This window comes from Ceratotherium simum, chromosome 12 (assembly GCF_057802395.1).
Source record: "Ceratotherium simum simum isolate JZ-2026a chromosome 12, ASM5780239v1, whole genome shotgun sequence".
Classification (NCBI taxonomy): domain Eukaryota; kingdom Metazoa; phylum Chordata; class Mammalia; order Perissodactyla; family Rhinocerotidae; genus Ceratotherium; species Ceratotherium simum.
In genome coordinates, this window is record NC_141911.1 from 34,942,297 (window position 1) to 34,964,418 (window position 22,122).

At 32.8% G+C, this 22,122-nt stretch overlaps 1 protein-coding gene across 6 annotated transcripts in view; it reads left to right on the forward strand.

The window, feature by feature from the left end:
- LRBA (LPS responsive beige-like anchor protein) overlaps positions 1 to 22,122 on the forward strand; it is a 718,950-nt gene that overhangs the window by 137,231 nt on the left and 559,597 nt on the right. For all 6 annotated transcript variants that reach the window (XM_087437546.1, XM_087437548.1, XM_087437549.1 and 3 more), the window contains exons 19-22: positions 488 to 596; positions 1,016 to 1,097; positions 3,421 to 3,544; positions 3,852 to 4,044. In XM_087437546.1, coding sequence (XP_087293672.1) covers positions 488 to 596; positions 1,016 to 1,097; positions 3,421 to 3,544; positions 3,852 to 4,044 — 508 coding nt within the window. The remainder of the gene's footprint in view (positions 1 to 487; positions 597 to 1,015; positions 1,098 to 3,420; positions 3,545 to 3,851; positions 4,045 to 22,122) is intronic.

A 22,122-nucleotide genomic window follows, 5' to 3' on the forward strand; every position in this document is an offset into this window, starting at 1 on the left:
AGTTTATGATCTTTCAGTTTCTAAATTTTTGTTTGGAAGTTTAATTTTGGTGTATTTATCTTTATAGTATTCATTTTCTTAATTCTCTTATATTTCTTCTACCTTTTCTTCCACACTGTTTTTCTACTTAACTACTTATTAGGCTTTAGATTATCCATAGTAGAGCTTAGCTCATTGCTGATGGAGAGTGGCAACTAGTTAATGAATAATTGCTCTGAAGCTTTTGGTGGAGATTTTTGCTTGCTGTGGCATAGTCAGTCTTGTATTTTTTTTTTTTTAAACTTTAGATGTGCTTATATTATAGTTCGTATTTCTCTACTTAAAGACTTTGTGGCCTTATAAGTTCTAGGTTGGAAAAAATTGGGAGAGTTACTGAGTTGGAATTTCTTGGTAACGTAAAAAACATTTTTGAATCTCCTTCATCCAACATGCATACTAAATAGTGAATAATAAAACTCTGCATTTATTTCTTTTTGTGTAATCACAGAAGAAAAGCTGAAATCATGCTTGGACATGGATTGTTTTCATTGCTAGCTGAAAGACTCATGCTTCAGACAAATTTAATCACAATGACCACATATAATGTCCTGTTTGAGGTAGGAATGTAGTTAGAATTTAATATTACTAATTTCTTATTATGAAAATGCCCGTATCATTGAGTTGATAGTCTTCAGATGAAATAAGATCATTTAGGTTTGCTGTACAATTTTGAGATCAGTTATATAAAGATGTGGCTTTGTCTTTATAAATCTATTAATCTGTGATTTATTAAACAGTGTGGACATCTTTGTTTAAGTATTTCCTCCATTGTATTGATTATTTGATGTCTCATTTTATAATTAACTAAAAATAGAGTTATATGTTGAAACTATTTATTTTATATAATGTAGAAAATATTTAGCATGACAATATTGAACTGTATATTTAATGTTTATTAGTGCTGTACTTAAAGTTTATTAATAGTGATGGTAATACAGTGATTATGCTAACACAATCTATTGTTTTACTTCTGTAGATTCTTATAGAACAGATTTGTACTCAAGTTATACATAAACAGCATCCAGATCCTGATTCTTCAGTAAAGATACAAAATCCTCGTATGTATTTTATATACTTTTATTTTTTTGTTTTTCCAGCTTTATTGAGATATAATTGACATATAACATCATGTAAATTAAAGGTGTACAAACAGATGATTTGGTATATGTATATATTGTGAAATAATTACCACAATAAGTTAGTTAACACGTCTATCACTTGATGTAGGTATAATTTTTTCTGTGTATGGGGTGAGAACTTTTAAGATCTGCTCCCTTAGCAATTTTCAGATATACAATACAGTATTGTTAACTGTGGTAACCATGTTGTATATTACATCCCCAGAACTAATTCAGCTTATAACTGGAAGTTTGTACCCTTGGAACCCCTTCACCCATTTCTCCCTCTTTTTTATACTTTTAAAAAGTACCTTTTTCTACTAAAAAGAAAGTCACTGTGAAAAACCTAAAGTAGATATTGTTGAAAACACATTGTTCAAAGAATATTTCATTACAGGCAATGATATAATACTAGTTTTATTTCTTTGATGTTGAATATAACTTCAAATTGACCTTAGATTATGTGGAAATGTTTCTGGAGAGGTTTTGGAGAATTATATGCATAAGATCTTGATTTAGTGTGTGTTCAGATTTTCAGTGAAGTTTTGATTACACTATTTAGTGATGTCAGGCTAGATTACATGAACCATGGAGGTAGCCTTCTTCTTAAATTACTGTCAATTTAAGAATACCAAGTTTGGAATTGAAAAATATCTACCTTCTTTATTGTTTATGAACTTAGTCTTGTTTAACAGTCTTTTCTTTTGAAACTTAGAATTCTTAAGCACTTGTACAAAGTGTACATTTTTCATCTTGCTTTTTAAGATTATTGACATTAAAATAACTGGTCTGTAGAGTTTTGAAATTCAATTATGTAATTTTGTGTGGTGAGTTGTGTTTGTGTTTGTAGTACTCTATTTCAGTGCTAGTTTTAAAAACACGTCTCTGAAGTTTACTTTTTCTCAGCCTTCAGGGAGACATGATGTCATTATTTTAGAGAGTAAAAAAAGAAAATCTTGAATATATATATTTCATATATATTATAAAATATATTTTATGTGGTTATGGGGAAGGTGAGTTATTGAATTGAGAATTTTAGAATATATTATCTACATAATATACTGGCTCAGAAAAGGCAAGTGGTATGGTATGGCGTTTAAAAATATAAGCTGCTTGCCTTTTAATCTTGTCTGTGTGTCTTAATAGTTGTGTGACTTTGGGTAAATTACTTAATTTCTGTGTGCCTTAGTTTTCTTATCCTTAAAATTGGGATAATAATAATATCTAGCTATCATTGTATAAGGATTAAATGTGTTAATACCTGTATTTTCTTAAAACAGTGCCTTATAAGAGTGTATCCTCAAAATTAGTGGTTATTATTATTATCATCATTATGATTATCATTATTGTTGTAATCATTGTTCAGGTAGAGAAATTTTGAATTTGTCATTAGAAAAATTCAGAAATTGCTCCCAGAATATTATTAATTGTGTGATAAAGTACTTTCATATTTGATATTTTGAACATATTGCTTCAGAATCATCAAAAACCTTGGCAAAATGCTAGTTTAGAACTCCTAAATTTTTAATTTGGTAAAAATTTGATATTTAACTTGAAATTCAGGGTTATAGCTCTTTTTGCTTCTTCTCGTTAAAGTTTTGGATTTAAGTATATATTTTAAAGAATTTTTTTTCTTAAAGCTAAGTACTAGAAATTTAGACAGCATTATATTTAAGACCTTTACAGTAGCAGTTTCCTTTTTTTTTTGTTCAGGGTGTCAAATAGGTTTTAATTTCTTTTGTTTTTTATATCTAATTTTACTTTTTAAATTGTGGAAAAAATGTCTTGAGAGCCTTTAAAATTTATGATGATGAAGGAAAGGGTATGTGTGTGCATAACATAAATTTTGTTGAAGAAGTTGAGAATTCTCTTTTTCTGAGATTTTGATTTTAGTTTTTTTTTTTTTTTTTAAGATCAGCTTTACTAATTGGCAGAGATCAGGGAGAGTTGTCAGCAGTTTTACCATCCTTTAATTCATTGATAATTGAACTTGATTTGTTATAATCTTTTAAAATTTAACTTTACCTTTACACATTCTAATGATGAAATAAAAAAGAAATCCCTTTCGTGTTTATGGATGCTTTCTAGTGAATGTATTGTCATTCTTCTCTGCAGATGATGATTTTTTTTAGCACACAAAAGAGGATGTTTTTAGTAGACATTTATGTCAGGGAAACAGAAGAAATTGCAATATATTGATGATCTTCCATCATGAATTTTTTGTAGTGTTTTGATTTTTACTAATTTATGAATTGTCTTACAGAGATACTAAAAGTAATCGCGACCCTCCTTCGAAATTCTCCCCAGTGCCCAGAGAGCATGGAAGTTCGCAGAGCCTTTCTTTCTGACATGATTAAACTTTTTAATAACAGTAGAGAAAACAGAAGGTAAGCAGGATCAGAAAGCATTTATTTGCAGTATTCAAGTCTAGTTTTGAATTTAAGTCCATTTTTTATGAGAAAAATTGCTTTAAAAAATACTGTGAAATGAATTTTCCATATGCTTTTTTGTCATTAAGGGTATATAAGTAATGTACCATACGGTTAAATTGAGTTTTTAGTACCACATCCTTTAATTGCTTTGAATACATAGATAAAGGTGTTTTTTTTGTTTATTTTGTTTCAAACTTACTTTCTAGAGTTCTTTCAGATGATTTATTTTGTAAGTAATTCAGTATCCTCTTATAATTTTCAGGAGCTTGCTACAATGTTCTGTGTGGCAAGAGTGGATGCTTTCTCTTTGCTATTTTAATCCTAAGAATTCAGATGAGCAAAAGATAACAGAAATGGTATATGCCATATTCAGAATCCTACTTTACCATGCAGTCAAATATGAGTGGGGTGGCTGGCGTGTGTGGGTAGATACCTTATCAATCACACATTCAAAGGTAAGTTTCTTTATGAAAGTGTATTTTAGAATTTTAACTGTTGATAATTTTGAGTTTTACTTATTTAAAAAATTTTATTTACTTAAAATCAAGGAAAAAAGGCTGATTATTCTCTGAAAGTGCAGTGAAATGAATAATTAAAAAAGGGAATGACTAAAAAGAAATACAAAGTATTTCCAACTTCTTCAGAAACAAAATAGTTTTTTCGAATGCCACTTTTATGTGTGCTTAACCTAATAAAGTGAAACTTCATGCCACAGCATAAGGGAATTTATATTTTCAAGTAGCCATTTTCACAGATATGGTTCTCTGATTTTTGTAGTAGTTCAAAGCTTTTGAACACAAGGTGGCGCAGTATGTTCAAAGATGAGAAGTTACTTTAGTAATGTAAGGTAGTTGAGTAAACAGAAAAGCTCTGGCTAATGTTTGCCCTTTGCTCATGTTATAGTTAGCTAAAAAATTGATTTGGGAGAATCAGTTTGTTTTTTCTTTTTTTTAACTTGAGCCAATGTAAGTTAGTTATTTATGTATATATTTTATGAAATATTCTAGGCATACAAAAAGGTATGAAGAATAATGTACTTCCCACTGTTTATGAAATTGGGTTCCCCATCCCAGTTGCTTTGTCCACCAGTGGTAGCCCCTCTTTCTTCCCCCACTAACCTGAAATTTGGTGTTTTCATTATTTTTATGTCTTCTATATATTTTTAACTATATTTTTAACTCTAAACATTAAATAATTTTATTTTTCATGTTTATACTTAAATGGTATCATATTAAATGCATTTTTCTGCAACTTGCTATTTTTACTTGTCATTGAGGTTCATCCATACCCATGTAGTTGTGTTTATTTTCTCAATTGTGTTGTATTCCATGGTATGATTTTATCCATTTACTAGTTGATGAGCATTATTTATGCATTTTTGTATGTATTCGCAGGTTTCTCTATATATACTCCTAAAAGTTGAATTGCTGACTTGTAAGATGCAGATGTTGAGCATTAGGAGATAATGCAAATTCTTTTCCAAAGTGGTATATCAGTTTACATTCTTGCCAGGAATGTAATCAGATTCTGTTTCACATCACCTCATCACTTGGTACAGCTGGAGCTTTAAAAATTTGCAAATTTGATGATTTTTAAATGCTATATCTCCATAATATTAATATGAATTTTCTTGTTGTTTTATGGGAGTTTTTTATATATTCTTGGTCTTAATCCTTTGCTAGCTATATTGTTCATGAATATCTTCTGCCAATTTGAGGCCTATCTATTTATTTTTGCAGTTTTATCTTTGTGTCTTCTGAGGAAATTTTACATTTCAAATAATTAATGTAAAACTTATTAGTTTCTTTTATGGTTTATGCTTTTTGTATCTTAAGAGCTCTTTCTATACTCAGAAGGAATATAATATATACTTATATTAATTATAAATTGACTAGAAGGAGTAAAGAACAGAAATGATAAATTTGGTGTATCTTTGAATGTTTTATTTTATTGACTATTACAGTTATAGTCTGGAATATTTTGGAATATTTGCCATTTTACTGGAATATATTATAATTTCCTGAATATATGTTTTTAGATGTTTGAATAACTTTTAGTTATTTGAAAGTACCTAAGAGTTGTTTGTTCTGTCTCCTCCTTTCTCAATGAGAGGGACGTGCATTACTATCTGCAAGGATTTACAAAGATATCTTAGATTGGAAGATATCATCCTACAAATTTATGTTTGAGGACAATCCAGTGCTAAGTAAGAAAACGATATGATTTTATAAAATGGCTTTGTTTTTATCACTACGTTTTTTTTTTGTTTTGATGAGGAAGATTTGCCCTGAGCTAACATCTGTTGCCAATCCTCCTCGTTTTGCTTGAGGAAGATTTGCCCTGAGCTAACATCTGTGCCAATCTTCCTCTATTTGGTATGTGGGTTGCCGCCACAGCATGGCCACCAATGAGTGGTGTAGGTCCGTGCCAGGAAACTGAACCTGGGCTGCCAAAGCAGAGCGTGCTGAATTTAACCACTAGGCCATGGGGCTGGCCCCATGTCACTACATTTTTGAGTTGCTTAGTTTAGTCTAATGCAGTGTTCAGCCATGTATGGCTTGAGGGCCAAATCTGGCCTGACCTGTTTCTCTAAATAAAGTTTTATTGAAACACAGTCTCTCCCATTTTTTTATATGTTTTCTATGGCTATTTTTGTGCTACAAGTATTGAGTATTTGTAACAGAGACTGTATGGCCTTCAAGCCTGGAATATTTACTGCTTGGCACTTTACAGAAATTGTTTGCCGCTTCTTATCTGACTTATTTTAGTTTGTGCTGATGCCCAGCTATGCTGATTTCTGTGGTAGTGGGCTGCTGCACTCTGGACTGATTTTCTGCTAGTATTGTTTTTGCCTTTACAAAAGATCATGAGAAAAACAGGGTTGAGTTTGGGCCTTGTATACATTTGGATTGGATTTCAGATAGATCTGGGGGAATTCTAGGTTAAGAAAGTACCAGTATGAATTTGATTTTTCAAAATTTCTAAATAGTGTATGTTAATTCAGTGCTTTCGTATACACTTTAGTTTGTTCAAGTCCTTAGGAAGGATGGCTAGAGAAATATAACTTTTAGAGCAGTAATTCTTAAGGTACAGCCTAAAGACCTTGGGAGCCCAGGAGACCTTTTTAGGGAGTGTGTGAGGTTCTCCTTTCTCAGCTACATATCTATTTGAGGGTGGATATTTTTTCATATACTTCAGCCGCAAAAATACAATGCAACAGATTGAATGCAAAAGCAGGTATTAGAATGCAACTGTCTTCTACTAAGCAAGAATTTAAAGAGATTTGCACAATTGTGAAATAATAGCAGTCTTCTCATTATTATTATTATTTGTTTTGAAAAATAGTCATTTTTGAAAAAATATTTATATTAACATATAATGGATTTATTGTTATTTTAAAATGAATTAATATTTGTAAAATATTACTTAGTTTCTAATGTGTTAAGTAGTAATAGATATACCTCATATGAATACAAGGTTTTGGGGAGGCTTCAGTTCTTTTTAAGGGTCCGAAGGATTCTGAGACCAAAAAGCTTGAGAACTGCTGAAGTCATAGGGTCTTTAGGGCCAATAGCCAGGTGTCTTTGAATTTCCTATATATAAATTGAATTTCCTACATATATATATATAAAATAAAGGGCTTGGGCTAGGAGATCTCTCAGGTACCTTTGAGCTTTTGGGCATTTATGACTAAATGTTTATATCCAGCTACCAATCCATTTGTATATGTAATGAAGAGAACATGGGCTTTGGAGACAGGATAATTGTGAGTTTGAATTCTGATTTATAATAATTTTTTAGTTGCGTAAACTCAGTCAAGTTTCTAAACTTTTCTTAACCATCAATGTCTAATTTAGAAATGGTATATGTGGGTATATATATTAGTTGACATTAAGAGTTAATGAATGGGCCGGCCCCGTGGCTTAGCGGTTAAGTGCGTGCGCTCTGCTGCCGGCGGCCCGGGTTCGGATCCCGGGTGCGCACCGAGGCACCACTCCTCCAGCCATGCTGAGGCCGCGTCCCACATACAGCAACTAGAAGGATGTGCAGCTATGACAGACAACTATGTACTGGGGCTTTGGGGGAAAAATAAATAAATAAAATCTTTAAAAAAAAAAAAAGAGTTAATGAATGAAATCACAGAAAATAGAATTAAATCCTCAGTTACTATTTCCTTTGTTATAGCTCTATCATTTCTCCTGTTCATCCTTTTTGTTCTCATTCTTACTGCCAGCACACTAGTTCAGGCCCCAGTCAGTTCATGTTTCATATAAATACAACTTTTAAAATGAAGAATTAATGACATCCAAAATAACTTGTGTAGCATATATGCTATAAATTGTTATAAAGGAAGAATTGTGACTATCCAGCTTAAAGAACATGCTCTGTGGTCCTCTCTGTCCAAGCCCCACCCCTCCTCACCCCAAACCTAATCACCATTTTGAATTTTGTGTTTCTCGTTCTCTTCTTTAAAAAGTTAAAAATGTATTCCTAGTAATATATGATCTTTTTTTGCCTATTTTTGTAGTTTATGCAAATGACGTCATACTGTGTGGACTCTTCTGTTACTAATTTTTCTCTGTCACGTCTTTTGTTTCTAAGATTTTTAAAAATTGTTACATATAGTTTTGGTTCATTTTCACTGCTTTGAATAACTCAGGTGCACAAAGACAATGGTTTTAATAGAGTTGTCATTTTCAAACTTCTTATAACTGTGACTCATAGTAAGAAATTTATTGTGACCAGGTATGTATGTTCACACACCCCCCTAGACTCACCTCTACCCCTTTCCCCACACACCTGAAACAGGTTTCATGAGACAATATTTACCCTTACTAAACTTTGGTATATAGTGATGCACTCTTATGTTTTCTATTCTTTTTTATTTAAAAATGCTGATGATGCCCCAATAAGTTGATTCCATGATCTACCAACTGAATTATCCTCAATTTGAAAAAAGCACTGCTCTGGGAAATATAAGTAGGAGAAGAATTGCTAGGTCCTAATAATATTCCACCCTCTAACCCGTGATACTGTTAAATGTCTTATTTTTGGAAGGTTTTGTCTTTTGCCTATTTTGAAGTTTTCCTTTTTCTTAATGATTTGTAGATCTTTATACACGTCCAGATCACTTCTACTCTGGATATTTCTAATGGTCAGTAGCTTTAGGTATTGTTTTCCTCTAGATTTATTAAGCTAAAAATTAATTTATGTAATGTTACTTCCCTCCATAAACACTTTGTTCTAATCTTCTTAGAAAGGTAAATAAGATTTTTTTTTTTTTTTTTTTTTTTACAAATATCTACCTAATCTTTCACTATTCTCCTTGAAAAAAGTATTGCCTACCTGACCTTTCACTGTTTTACTTGACAAAAGTCTCTGCTCTGGCTATGTTGGTTCTAGTCTTTTAAAAATATATCATGCTTTGTTAAATCTTCCTTTTGATTTATTCATAGCAGGCACTCTGTGCTCCTTTGTATACTTACCCCAATTCTTAATATTTTTCAGGATTTATCTAGCTAAATCACTCCTATTTGATAGTTTTTCATACTCTAAGGCCATATCATCCTGTATGAATTCACAGCACTTAATTTTCTCTTGGTATCTAAGCGTCTCTCTCTCCCCCTCCCTCCTTCTCCGTCTTTTTCCCTCCCCGCCCTCCTCCTTCCCCCTCTTCCCTCTTCCCTTACTTCCTCACTCTCTCTTCCTCGCTCCCTGTCTCCCCCTACCTCGTCTTTCTCCCCAACCCCCGACTAATCAATTTTCTCCACCCCCCACTCTGGCTATTGGCATTGACTGTGGGTACCTGGCACAGTTCGTGCCACCCTCTGTCACTGCCTAGCTACCGCTCTCCCTCTTTGCTTGTGTCTCTTTTCTTCTTTTAGCCACTATCTCTGTCTTTCCCATCTCTTCTTTTTCTTTCTCTCTTCTTCTCTCCACCATCCCTCTACCCATTCTGTATCCCCTGCCTTCTCCCTCCCTCTAACCTATTTCTCTTTTTCTCTGTCCATCTGTCCTTAGTGAATCTGTGTTTGTTTTATCTCTGCTTCTCTCCTGCCACCTCTCTCGGTTGGTCAGATGCTCTGTGGTCTTTCTCACTCATTTTCAATCACTCTGTGTCTAAACCTTACTCCACTTGCCCACGTCTTTTTGTCCCCTTTCTATCTTTATCTTTCCTCTTTCTTTTTTTCCTTTCCACTCCTCCCTTTTGTTCTTCCTAAGTTTTTCTATTTGAGTACCTTCTAATTACTATGAAAGATAGAAAGATGAATCAGGAACAGATCTTATCTTGAAAGAAGTTACTTTCTAATATGGGAGATAATACATGTACAAAAAAACTACAAAGCACAGGAAGGAGTAAGTGCCATAGAAGAGATATTCACCATGAAAGGAGAGGCAGCCTCACCTGTGGGCATCTGAGCAATTTGTAGAACAGATGTCATTTGACTACAGCCTTGAAGGGTAAATAAGATTTGGGCATGTAGATATTGGGGTGATGAGACTCTCTGGTGGAGGAATTGGCATGAGCAATTGTACATGGTACAGAGGTGGTGTCACTGAGGGAAAAGCATGGTGAATTGTTTGGTTTGCTTGGGGATGTGGAACATACCTGAAGAGCAGTAATGAGTGATATAGCAAATGTAGACTGGCATTTAATCATGTATGATCCTGTAATATCTCTCATATTATATTATTAGTTAAAAGTGAGTTCTTGTATCTTATTTTGGCTGTTCCTTGTAAGCTCTCATCAGCAGGGACAAAAGGTTTTATACTTTATATCTCTCATTGAACTGTGCATAGTGTTGAGTACTTGGCAGTTGTACATTAAATATTTTTTGCAGGAAGGAGAAAGAATAACTACATCGTCATTGTTTGGGGCCTTTTGGTTCAACTGTTATGTGGTGCCATGCCACCCTGTGTCTGCCTTAGCACCTCAGTCTTTTCTTATCAGTAACCGGTGAAATAGCTGCAGCCACCTGTCTTTGAAGTACCAATGACACAGTCACATGTGGTATGATTTGGGGATCACCTTATCAGAGTAACTTGAGATGTGCATTTTATTAGAGTTTCCTGGACCCCACCTTAGAATCTTAATCTGAATCTCATGTGATGTTCCTAGAAATTTGTATTTTGAAATAAGCCCTTCTTATGCACTCCAAATTTTGAGTGCCCCTCTGAGTGTACAGGAAATTATTTTTACTAATTTTTATAAAATTCTCCCCTTCCAGGGGCCGGCCTGGTGGCGCAAGCGATTAAGTGCGCGTGCTCCGCTGTGGCGGCCCAGGGTTTGCCAGTTCGGATCCCGGGCGCGCACCGAGGCACTGCTTGGCAAGCCTTGCTGTGGCGGCATCCCATATAAAGTGGAGGAAGACGAGCATGGATGTTAGCCCAGGGCCGGTCTTCCTCAGCAAAAAGAGGAGGATTGGCAGATGTTAGCTCAGGGCCGATCTTCCTCACAAAAAAAAAAAAATTCTCCCCTTCCTACCTTTCACACTAAGCTGCTAATGTAATATACTCTTTAGAAAGTATGATGAATATAGAGAAATTCTACATAAATTGAATATAGACCCCAGTTAAGAGCCTTAACTTAAGACAATTTTTTTTTAACTGTAAAGGAAAACCTTTTTTGTCTTTCTGGGAGCGTATGTTACAGTGAAAGAGAACGTTAAAGGAAGAAATGCAAACTATTCTTGTTATGTAGTATCTGAAATCAATATTTTTTTAGACTCAATTTATACACAACAAACCCAAAGTAGGCTTTAAGTTTTGTTTCATATATATAGTTTTAATTAGTTTATATTTTTCTTTACTCCAGTGACTTACGATTTTAAATGGATCTTAAAACCTTTGCAAAGAAAATAGTTGCTGTATGGAGAGGCCTCTTTTTGCCTATTTTTGTGCCAAGAACCAGTCTTTGACTCTTGTTTTAGGATTACAATTATAAAATGGAATAAATGCTGATTTGGTTAATTGTGGAGTGTTTTTATCTAGAAAAACTGGACCTATCACTTTTTGTTGTTAAAGTATACTTTAAAAGATATGTGCTACAGCTTTACTTAATTTTATGAGAGGGAAAAGAAAAATTTTAAGTTACAAGTTGGTTCTTATGGTTTTGCCCTTAAATTTTAATGTTTAATTAATGCCTTTTAGTTTTATGTCTTTTTGTGAATTTTCTTCATTGATTAAAATGCTTTTCTCTTTCATAAGGTTTATATATGTAATTTATTTGACTATTGCTATATCGTTAATTTTTTTGAGATTTTAATATCTTGACATCTACTTTTAAAATGGACGACTTATTTTCTAAGACTCTTCAAATCAATATTTAATAAAGTTTAGGATGGAGCTGAAGTGATTCAGTAAGTAGGTGAACAATTTGTAGCATGCTGTTAAAAATTCCGCTGGAATTATTGAAACCAAATTTTTTTCTCTGAAAATATTTATTCTTAAATCTTTATAAATATTTTCATGCATATGATACTGCAGTGATGCTTATTTTTTCCTTTTTGCAGCCATTTTAAATCTCAGTATCACAAATTTATAATGTTTCTTGATAAAGAACTGGTGTGTAAAAAACTAATGTTGCAGAATTGGATAGCTTTTGCAGAGTTACATCAGGATACATTCAGCTGCTATAAAAAGCAAAAGAAACTCAATTGCAATTTTATTGTCCAGTTTGATAGATTTCCTGCCACCTTTGTAGCAGGGAAGCTGTTTGTCACTGTATCCCTCTCCTCCAACAGCTGAACTAGGTTTTATAAGCAGTAATAGGCTCTTCTGGTGTAACTGCACTATGTTGGTTACTTTGGTCTCAAGATTTCAAATGTGTACTTGTTAAGAGTAACTTTTGTAATATCATTATTTTCTTGTGTGTTCTCTAGATTTTTATTAATCTTTTTCTTTTCCTTTTTTTATGATTCAAATTGAACATTATCTTGAGTAATTAAATAATACTTTTTTTTTACTTGGTATGCTAAAATGCTTGTTATCTTTAATTAAAATTTAAATTAAGGCATTTAATATATTCTGAATTATGAGAACTGTCCAAAAACATTCTTTTTCTAAACTAATAAAACTAAAACCTTGAGATACTGTATTTTGTCTAGACCTATACTGCTATAAGGTAGAATGGGTCTGTGATTTAAAATAATCAACAAATAAAAGTTATTCAACAAGTAAAAGTATTTAATTACTTTGGATTATTTGAAATATCTTGAGACTTTACTTGCTATTAACAATCTGATGAAATGGTTTAAACATAAATGTCAGTCGTTTTATATAAGAAGAAAGTACATTTTAGGCTGGGTATAAAGCTTGTGGAAATCAGTTTTTTTAGAATTCTCAAAGTTGTTTTTTAAAAGTATTTTGAAAACTCACAAGATATAAACTCACATATATAAATATGCATGTGTTTGTGTGTTTATGGTGGCTATATAATAAAATTAAAAGCTACATATTAAGAAACACTAGGAGTTATAAAATTTCCATATTTCATGGATTGTCAGCATTTTATACTTAATTGCCGAAGTATTCTTTAAGTTTTTTTAATGAAATAATTTTAAATTTTTAAATGAATATATGCTCATTGTAGGAAATTTGGAACCTAGTGCAAATGCATACACACACAAACCAAGAATCACCCATTACCCAATCACCTGTGTATAACTTAATAGTAACATTTTAGTGTAAGACTTTCCAGTCTTCTGTTCTATACGTAAATATACACATACATATAATTATTTTCTTTAAAAAAATATGTATTTGTGATATTTTACAGTATTATTTTATTTAATGATATACTTTTTACATGAATTTTAATGGCTGCATATTATTAGGTATATATAACACATCATAGTATGGAGAAGTAAAGTTAAGAGTAAATAAGCTGCAGCTTTGATGTAACCTTTGAATGTTCTCAGACCACTTGTAATTCTAGGAAGGAGTGATTGAGTAAATGATGCAAGTTTACTTTTCATATTCTGGCATTCTCCAAAATTTTATTTGGAAAAATTGGTGGAGGTGATGTTTTCTAAATCTATTCATTTATGTGACAGTGTATTGCCCATACACCAAATTTCCCTTATCTTTGAGCTGTGATGAACCTGCTCCTGTATAACTATCTCTTATTTTGTAGGATAAGTTCCTATAATTCCAGAAGAAGGAGTTGGCACATGTTTTAAAAAATTTTAGTAGGTATTGCTAAATGGCCGTCTAAAAATTTGTACCAATTTATACTCTAGCTTTGCATGAGAGTACCTGTGTAGATTATTCTTCAGAAAATAAAATTGGTCAACATGAATTTTTAAAAAAACAAAAAGATTAGTAAGTTATTAACTGTGTGATATTTTTCTTTGTCACAGTGCTTCCTATCTCCATCTATATAAAATTAGGATAATACTCTCTATTTTTTAGGGTTGCTCTGAAGATTAAGTGTGTCAATATATGCCAGATGCTTAAAACAGTATACAGTAAGCATTCTGTATATCTCAGCTATTGCTACAAATATTTAAAAATATATGTGGTATTGCCCACCACAATGAGCTTAACTTACTATTTATTACATGTGTATTTTTAAGCATGGGAACTGGGGAGCAATGATTGATTAGGTAAAAGTTCTTATACTTTGAGGAAGTTTCAGGGAAGAATTTTGTTTTTTCTTTTAAATTAATTCAAGAATGTTTCCATGTGTTAATATGATATTTATAGAGATTAAGATAATACTAAGTGGTTGGAAGGCTTCTGTTTAAATTGCATCCTCACTTGGTGTTAATAAGGAGGTGTTGCTCAAAAATCATTTTATGAAGGCTAAAGTTTGTTTTTATATTTACTAGGGTTGCTTACTAAAATAAGCTGAACTTCATTCCAAAAGTTGCAACTTCGGTGTAACGTCTGAATATTAGACCACTTAAAATTCTGGGAGGAAATAATTGAGTGATTTAGTTTACTTTTCATATTCTGGATTTCTCCAAACTTCTGTTTAGAAAAATTGGTGGAAGCAATTTTTTAAAAATATGTTGAAAATTAATTTTAAAGCCTTTGAGTATAAATAGTGTTATATAATATTAAGCATATATATATATATATATATATATATATATATATATATATAAAATATTGTTAAAGAGAACCAGAGTCAGACAGTAGTTAAAGCAGTAAAATCAGATTTTATTCAGGAACTATTGCAATAGGGGAAAAGAGATCTGAGTATAGAACTGGGCTCATTTCTGAATACAACAAGAAAAAGTGGGGATTTATAGCCAAGGAACAGAGTAGGAGTAGGGAGGGGCTTCAGTGGATGGACAATTATTAAGAGGAAACATCTGGGGTGAGAGAGATTCTGGTTGCACAAACTTTTAACAGGATTCTTTGTAAAGGCAGGCCAGGCTGATCGAATATCACCTGGTGGATGATGGGGAATGAGGAATTTGATCAGATATCAAGGTGATCAGAAGTTGAGAGTGAGGGATTCTCTCTAAACTGACTTAGCAGGATTCTTGCTGAAACTCAGAGAGGCAGATCTGGCAAGGACAGGGCCTAGTTGAGAAGAGAGTTCAGAGGAACCTGACTAAAGTTTGGTTAAGGAGAGTCTCTGTCAATATAAACAAAAATACTATTGTACTACTTTTAAATTTTCTTTTTCTTTGGCAAATTTTATATAGGTATGCCTCATTTTTTTTAAATTTTTTTATTTTTTGTCTTTGTGTTTTTGTAATGGGTTTATTTTAAGCTACATCTGAGTGGAATAGTGTTTACAAGTCAAGTCCATTTGAAAATAATTTTCTAATTTCTCTGTGTTAAATCATATAGTTGCCATTTTAAGCAGTTATGGATAAATAGAGCTTGCCCTTATCTGTATGATAAAATTCCAACTCCTTCTTATGGTTCACAAAGCCTTTAATGTTCCAACATGTGCTTACCGTTTGCACTGTTTACTTACTATTTTTATTGCTCACCATTCCTAGAAATACTTTAATCTTATTGCTTTACCAAATAACTCAGTATCTTAAATGCTTAAATGAACCATGTTCTTTCACCATTCTTACATCTTTTTAAATTCCTTCTGTGTGTCATCTCCCTTTGCCCTTAATCCTTTTCTATCTTGCAAATAAGTATTTATTACTGAAGTCCAAACTTAAATGTCAGCATCTTCCTGGTACTTCTGTGTACTTTCTGGTATTTCAAGGCATGATTATGTAATTTCTGCATACTGCCAGGAATATATTGTATATATTTCTAAACTACACTTTGAATTACTTGAAAAAGTCTTAAAACATCCGCATGGGGCACACAAAAGTGTTAACAAAAGGAAAAACATTTCCCAGAAGAGGAAGACTCAACATCATAAAGTTATAATAACTTAACATTTCTTTAGATTATCTTATAAATTTAATGAAATCCCAATAAAATACTAACCAATCATTTTTTTTTGGTAGGGATAAAATAGAGCAAGCTAATTATTAAGGGAAAGTATGGCAAAATAAGTAGAAATATCCAGGAAAACTCTGTAAAGAGCAATGAGATACTAATACTAAATACTAAACTACCAAATACTAAAACATATTACCAAATGTCAATAATTTTAAAAATGTGGTATTGACGTATGAAGAGGTAGGCTGACCAGGGAATGGAAGAGAAAGTCCAGAAGTATATGAAATTCCATACAAGACTTCAGTGTGTTATAAAGGATATATCTCAAATCAGCAGGGAAAAGATGGACTGTTCAATAAATGGTGTTGGGACAATAGACAATTCATCTAGGGGAAAAAAAACTTGGAGCACCAGGAAATTTAACATATAGATCAATTAAATTAAATGTAGGTGGTGGGGGACCATAGAAGTACTAGGAGAAAATACAGAGAATTCTCCTGTAACTTTGGAGTGTGTAAGAATCTTCTAACTATAATTTAGAATCTAGAACCATTAAAAAGAAAAAAAGACTAATAATTTTTACTACATGAAACAAAAACCTTTGTGACAAAAAAAGCAAGCAGAATACCATCAGCCAAGTCAAAAGGCAAATGACACATTCAGAAAAACTATTTAGAACCAGAGCAAAGATAACATTCGTAATATATAAAATCCTCTTGGAAATAGATAGGAAAAGACAACCCAGTAGAAAAATGGACAAAAGATATAATCAAACAACTCATAGGAAACTAAGTAAAAAGTACTTTACATATATATAAAAAGATGCTCAACCTACTCATTGTAAGGGACCACAAATTAAAACTATCGTGAGATAGTTTACTAAGATATATTAAGTGGCAAAAGAAAGTGTGGAACAGTTGTATAGTGATTTTAGTAAAACAGGTGGAAAAATAAGAATTTATGTTTGTGTATGTGTGCACAAAAATACCCTGGAAAGATGCATAAGAAATTAATAACTGGTTGCCTGCTTGTTGGGGAAATTGTGCAGGTGCGGACCAGTGGTGGAGGGAGACTTCTACACTATATACTGTTTTATATTTGAATCATGTGAATTGTAGGAGAGGAAAAACTTTTCCTTGACTCTCTTAGGGTCCCTGGGCTGAAAATTAAACTGACAGAGAGATTAACAGGAGAAAAGAATATACATTTATTTAATACTCTAAGTTTTACATGACGTGAGAGCTTCCATAAGGAAATGATGACCCAAAGAGTTGGTTAAGCCTGAGCCTTTTCATACCAGATTTGATGAAGAGTGGAAAGTTGTGGAAAAAACACAATAGGACAGAGGATATAAGCTAAGGATAGTGAACTGGGGGAAAATTAGCAAGGCCTGTTCATTTGAATTCTTCTCTGCATCCTTCGGTCTTCTGAGAGGGCATCTCTCACATGAGAGGCTTCTGGGAGTGGAAGGCATCAGAGAGTTCTTCTAATATGACTGTTTCTATGATCTGCTTCAGGGGAGGGTGGAGAGGTCAGAGAGTCCTTTCTGCACCTGCTGTTTCTCAAATTCCTTCATCTTAAAAATATTCAGTATGCCAATGTGCCATATTTTGTGGTAGTGTTTTCTGAACCCCATCAAAATATACTTCCTATTCAAAAAATGTTTTTAAGTTTATTGCACAATGAATGTATAGCTTATTATGTATATGACTTATTTTCCTCATGAGATTGTTTCCTTTTGTCATTGAACTTCTCATGTTGTTTTCAAAACTAATTCTCTTACGTAGTTTTCTTAGGATAGCCTAGGCCTTGATATCCCTCCAGTCAGGTTGTATTAAGGTAGCATTTAAGGGCCGGCCCCGTGGCTTAGCGGTTAAGTGCGCGCGCTCCGCTACTGGCGGCCCGGGTTCGGATCCCGGGCGCGCACTGACGCACTGCTTGTCCAGCCATGCTGAGGCCGCGTCCCACATACAGCAACTAGAAGGATGTGCAGCTATGACACACAACTATCTAGTGGGGCTTTGGGGAAAAAATAAATAAATAAAATTAAAAAAAAAAAAAAAAAGGTAGCATTTAAGAGCTTAGGTTTGAACCAGAGTATTTAGGTTTGTAACCAAGGTGCTTTGCAAGAAATAGATCAGTAAATATTTATAAACTTGTAAATATTTATAATTTGATTATAATTATTATATCTGTTACCTTACACCATTGTTTTTGCAAGCTGTTGGATCAGAGTTTCTATAAAAGATTTCTTGTTGTGTGGTAGTGATCATTTTGAGCTATGCTTATTGATAGCCTATATGGGAAGATTCAGCTATTTTTAAAGATATATCTTATTTGTCAACTCTGGAAGGGTTGGTAACCTAACAATTAGAAGTTAGTACATCATATTCAGCTGGTATTTCCATAGGAAAATAACATACAGTGAAAAAGATGCATTTGCTTAAAAAAGAAAGCCAGTTCCTCAACATTGCCTAACATTTAAAAGAGTCTAAATTTTTATAGGTTAAATTTCTTTTTTTTTTTGTGAGGAAGATCAGCCCTGAGCTAACATCCATGCTAATCCTCCTCTTTTTGCTGAGGAAGACCAGCTCTGAGCTAACATCTATTGCCAATCCTCCTCCTTCTTTTCCCCAAAGCCCCAGTAGATAGTTGTATGTCGTAGTTGCACGTCCTTCTAGTTGCTGTATGTGGGACGCGGCCTCAGCATGGCTGGAGAAGCGGTGTGTCAGTGCGCGCCCGGGATCTGAACCTGGGCCGCCAGTAGCAGAGCGCCCACACTTAAGTGCTAAGCCATGGGGCCGGCCCTAGGTTAAATTTTTTTAAATATGTAGATTAATAATGTTAATCTCTTGATGTATTGTCTTCATCTTTTATCTCCTAATTAGTAAATTTGAGTGCCAATTAAGTTGAAAGTAATGGCGAAATAAATGTTGTAGTTATTAGTTCATGAGTATCTTTAACTAGTAGTTTATAGAAGTGCTTTCCACACATTACAAACAGCTACAGATTAGCTATCAAATGATTGTCAAGATTAATGACTAGTCTTTTAGCTGGGTAATTTAGAACAATATCTGGTAATTAATTAGGAATTATCAGTCACAAATACCTTTAGGAAAACAGTATCAAAAAAGATAATGATAATGATAATTGCTGAATTGCCATTTAGCTTTTAGACTGTTGGAGTAAATTAAAGGGAAATTTAAAAATCTTCAGATTTTTAAACTGCAGAATTTTGAAAACATTTCTAATATTCATATTGACAGAAGGAAGAGTAAATGAGTTGATTTGCTTAGGAAAGACAAAGCACTATTTAGAACAGATTTGACTACAAATCTTTATAACACAAAAGGGAAAATACTTCCTGTGGCACATTCAAAATGTAATTTATGAAAGTGTACATTGCTTTGAATTGAAATGTGTATTATATAATGTATCATCCTATACATCTATATATGTATCATCTTGTGCTTGAAATTTTAACATTAAATAATATCCTTTAACCTATTTTTCAAATGGCCAGTTGAAAGTTTGTCTGCTGGTTATGAATATAGTTAGAATATGACAAAGAAATATATTACATAGTATTGTACTTCACCTTTAGAATGAAAGGTCTCTTATCAAATGGTTGAAAGACTAATTATGATGATAGTCATGGAATTTATAATTTAAGTGAGTACTAGCAAGAGCATCATGAAGACAAATCTGTAAGAGATAATTTGTGATAGCAAAAATATGTCTTCTGTTGGTGCTGAAGAGAACATGGAAATCCAAGAGGAATGCCTCAAGTTGTTTATAAACCAGTAGGGAGAGTCAGTTCTATGTGATTGACTATATGCTATGGCTATGATAAGGTATTATAAAAGTTTTGTTTCATTGATACCGCTATTTTTGGTAACCTTAATAGAAGCATTAACGTAAAAACATGAATGATTTTTTCAGGACTGTTTTTGTTTTACAGATTTTTTGTCTATTAAGTTTATAGAATTACCAAATAATTCAAAATATATAATTATTTTTAGTATTTAGATGTAACCATGTAGATCAGATATTAAGGTTTTAAAATGTCCATTAAATCCCAGTTGTATACCATTTTTAGGATGATGAGTCATCTTAAAAATATATTTCTGGGCAAAGGTAGTCATAGGATTTTGAAATTTTACCATACTATTTTAACATCCTGAATGAGTCACAGTGGCAATAATGTAGGCTCTAAATCTTCAATCTCAAGTTTGTTTTCTTTATTTTTCAAAACAATGCTCTTTAATATTGGATCATACTTGGTTTTGAAATGGATTACAGTGTTTTTGCTGATAACTTTCTTTTGTGATAGGTATATTAGTTGAACCAGTGGGCAGCAGTTTTTCCCCTCCCTGTTAGGAATATCACTGTTGGTCTTGTCATAGGATGAAAATTTATCCTTACTCTGCTAATTATCGATGCCTCAGCTTGTTCGTTATTTGGATTTACTTTTAGTTTCAATCACTAAAAGTTTTTATTTTTTATTTGCATTCTGACATTTTCCACTCAGTTGATTTTTAGTTACATGTTTTTCCAGGTGTTTGCAATGGTTCTGTCAGTCTCTATAACTTGGTACTTTGGGATGCTGGTTCAGAATATACTTATATTAGTAAAACATTTGTGATTATTTTCACTTAATGCCTCTGTTCTTTCATTATTCATATGTGATTGATTCACACTTATTTTCACATGTCTGTGATCATCCTGACATATTCTGCATAGTTTTTTGGGTGTTCATTTATCCTGAATTATTGTTTATATTTCATGAGAATAGAAAACTCTTCTGTTTTTAGGTAGCCCATATAGTGACTGTCAAAAACCTGTAATATTTGCCCAATAAATTTTAACTGAAAGAACGTGACTTTGTTATATAGGACAATTTGCTAGATGTACATCTGTATCAACAGCTTGATTGCTGATAGATCTTTTTATGGTTTGGATGACCAGAGATGCAGTGGAAATAGCATACATTGAGAACAGTGTACCAGTGAACACTTAAGTGTAGTGGTTGACTGTGGTGAGACCTACCTTTGGGTCTGTTTCCAAACTTATGACCCTGAGAATAGGCTTTAGTAAATCTCCCAGCCTATTATTATCTGTTTATCTTTTATGGTTCATGTGTGTATAGTACCTTTCTCCCCAGGATATACCCTTTTTATAGTCTACAAAGTTGATGCTTACATTAAAAAAAACCTTTTGGCATTTTGTATATATAAAATTCTATATTTTGAATTTGAATACAAGTAATTTTTTGAGGGGTCTGCCACCATCTGACTCAATTTTTATTCTCAAAAAATTATAGCACTTTTAAAAAGAAATGTTGGTGATTCTGTTCAAAGTTGGGTAAAAATATATTTTAGAGTCCTTATTAACAGGAAATTACCTAGAATAGTATTTAAAATCTCTATAGTTTCTACGTTAGTTTTTTCCTTTTGTGAAGGATAATAAAACGTAATATTGGTTTCCTCTAAAACAATAAAATTGAAGAAATTTGCTTAATGATTTTGGAAAATAGCTCCTAACTAGATGAACAGAAACTAAATAAAGGATGATTTAAGCTGACACAGAGAAAACAAATCTTTTGGATTAAGCTGTCAAGTTGAACACTAACATCTAACTTCATTTCGTATTGAAACTTGACTAAAAATGCCATAAAAGAATTTTGGAAAGATATATAAATCCATAGGAAGGAGAGAATAGGAATAGAATAAACAGTAATAAAATTTAGAGTCCAGAGATCAGATGGGTAAGTTGTATTAACTTAGGCTTGGGAAAAGTAAATCATAAGCTTAGGGTAGGGGAAAGCTAAGAATCAACTTCATTTTCACTAAGAACTGTCAAAATTCTCAGGAACTGGCAGCCTCAACTGTGTATGCAACTGAAGATCAGGGGTTGTATGTGCTACAAGCAAAAAACATTGAAAAAGATGGTCAGAGTAGCAGTGTGATATCTTGATACCCTCCCTTACTCCATGCTACTGAAAGACTATCCCATTCTATTTTTGCAGAATTCTAGAGAGGGTAGTACAGAAGGTCACTGGTCTTGTTTTATATTAGCAAAATGAGGTAGAATATTGAGAGACTGTGTGCAAACTGAATGCTGAATGCAAAGACAACAGTCCCACCCGCTGCTTCCCCTATTTG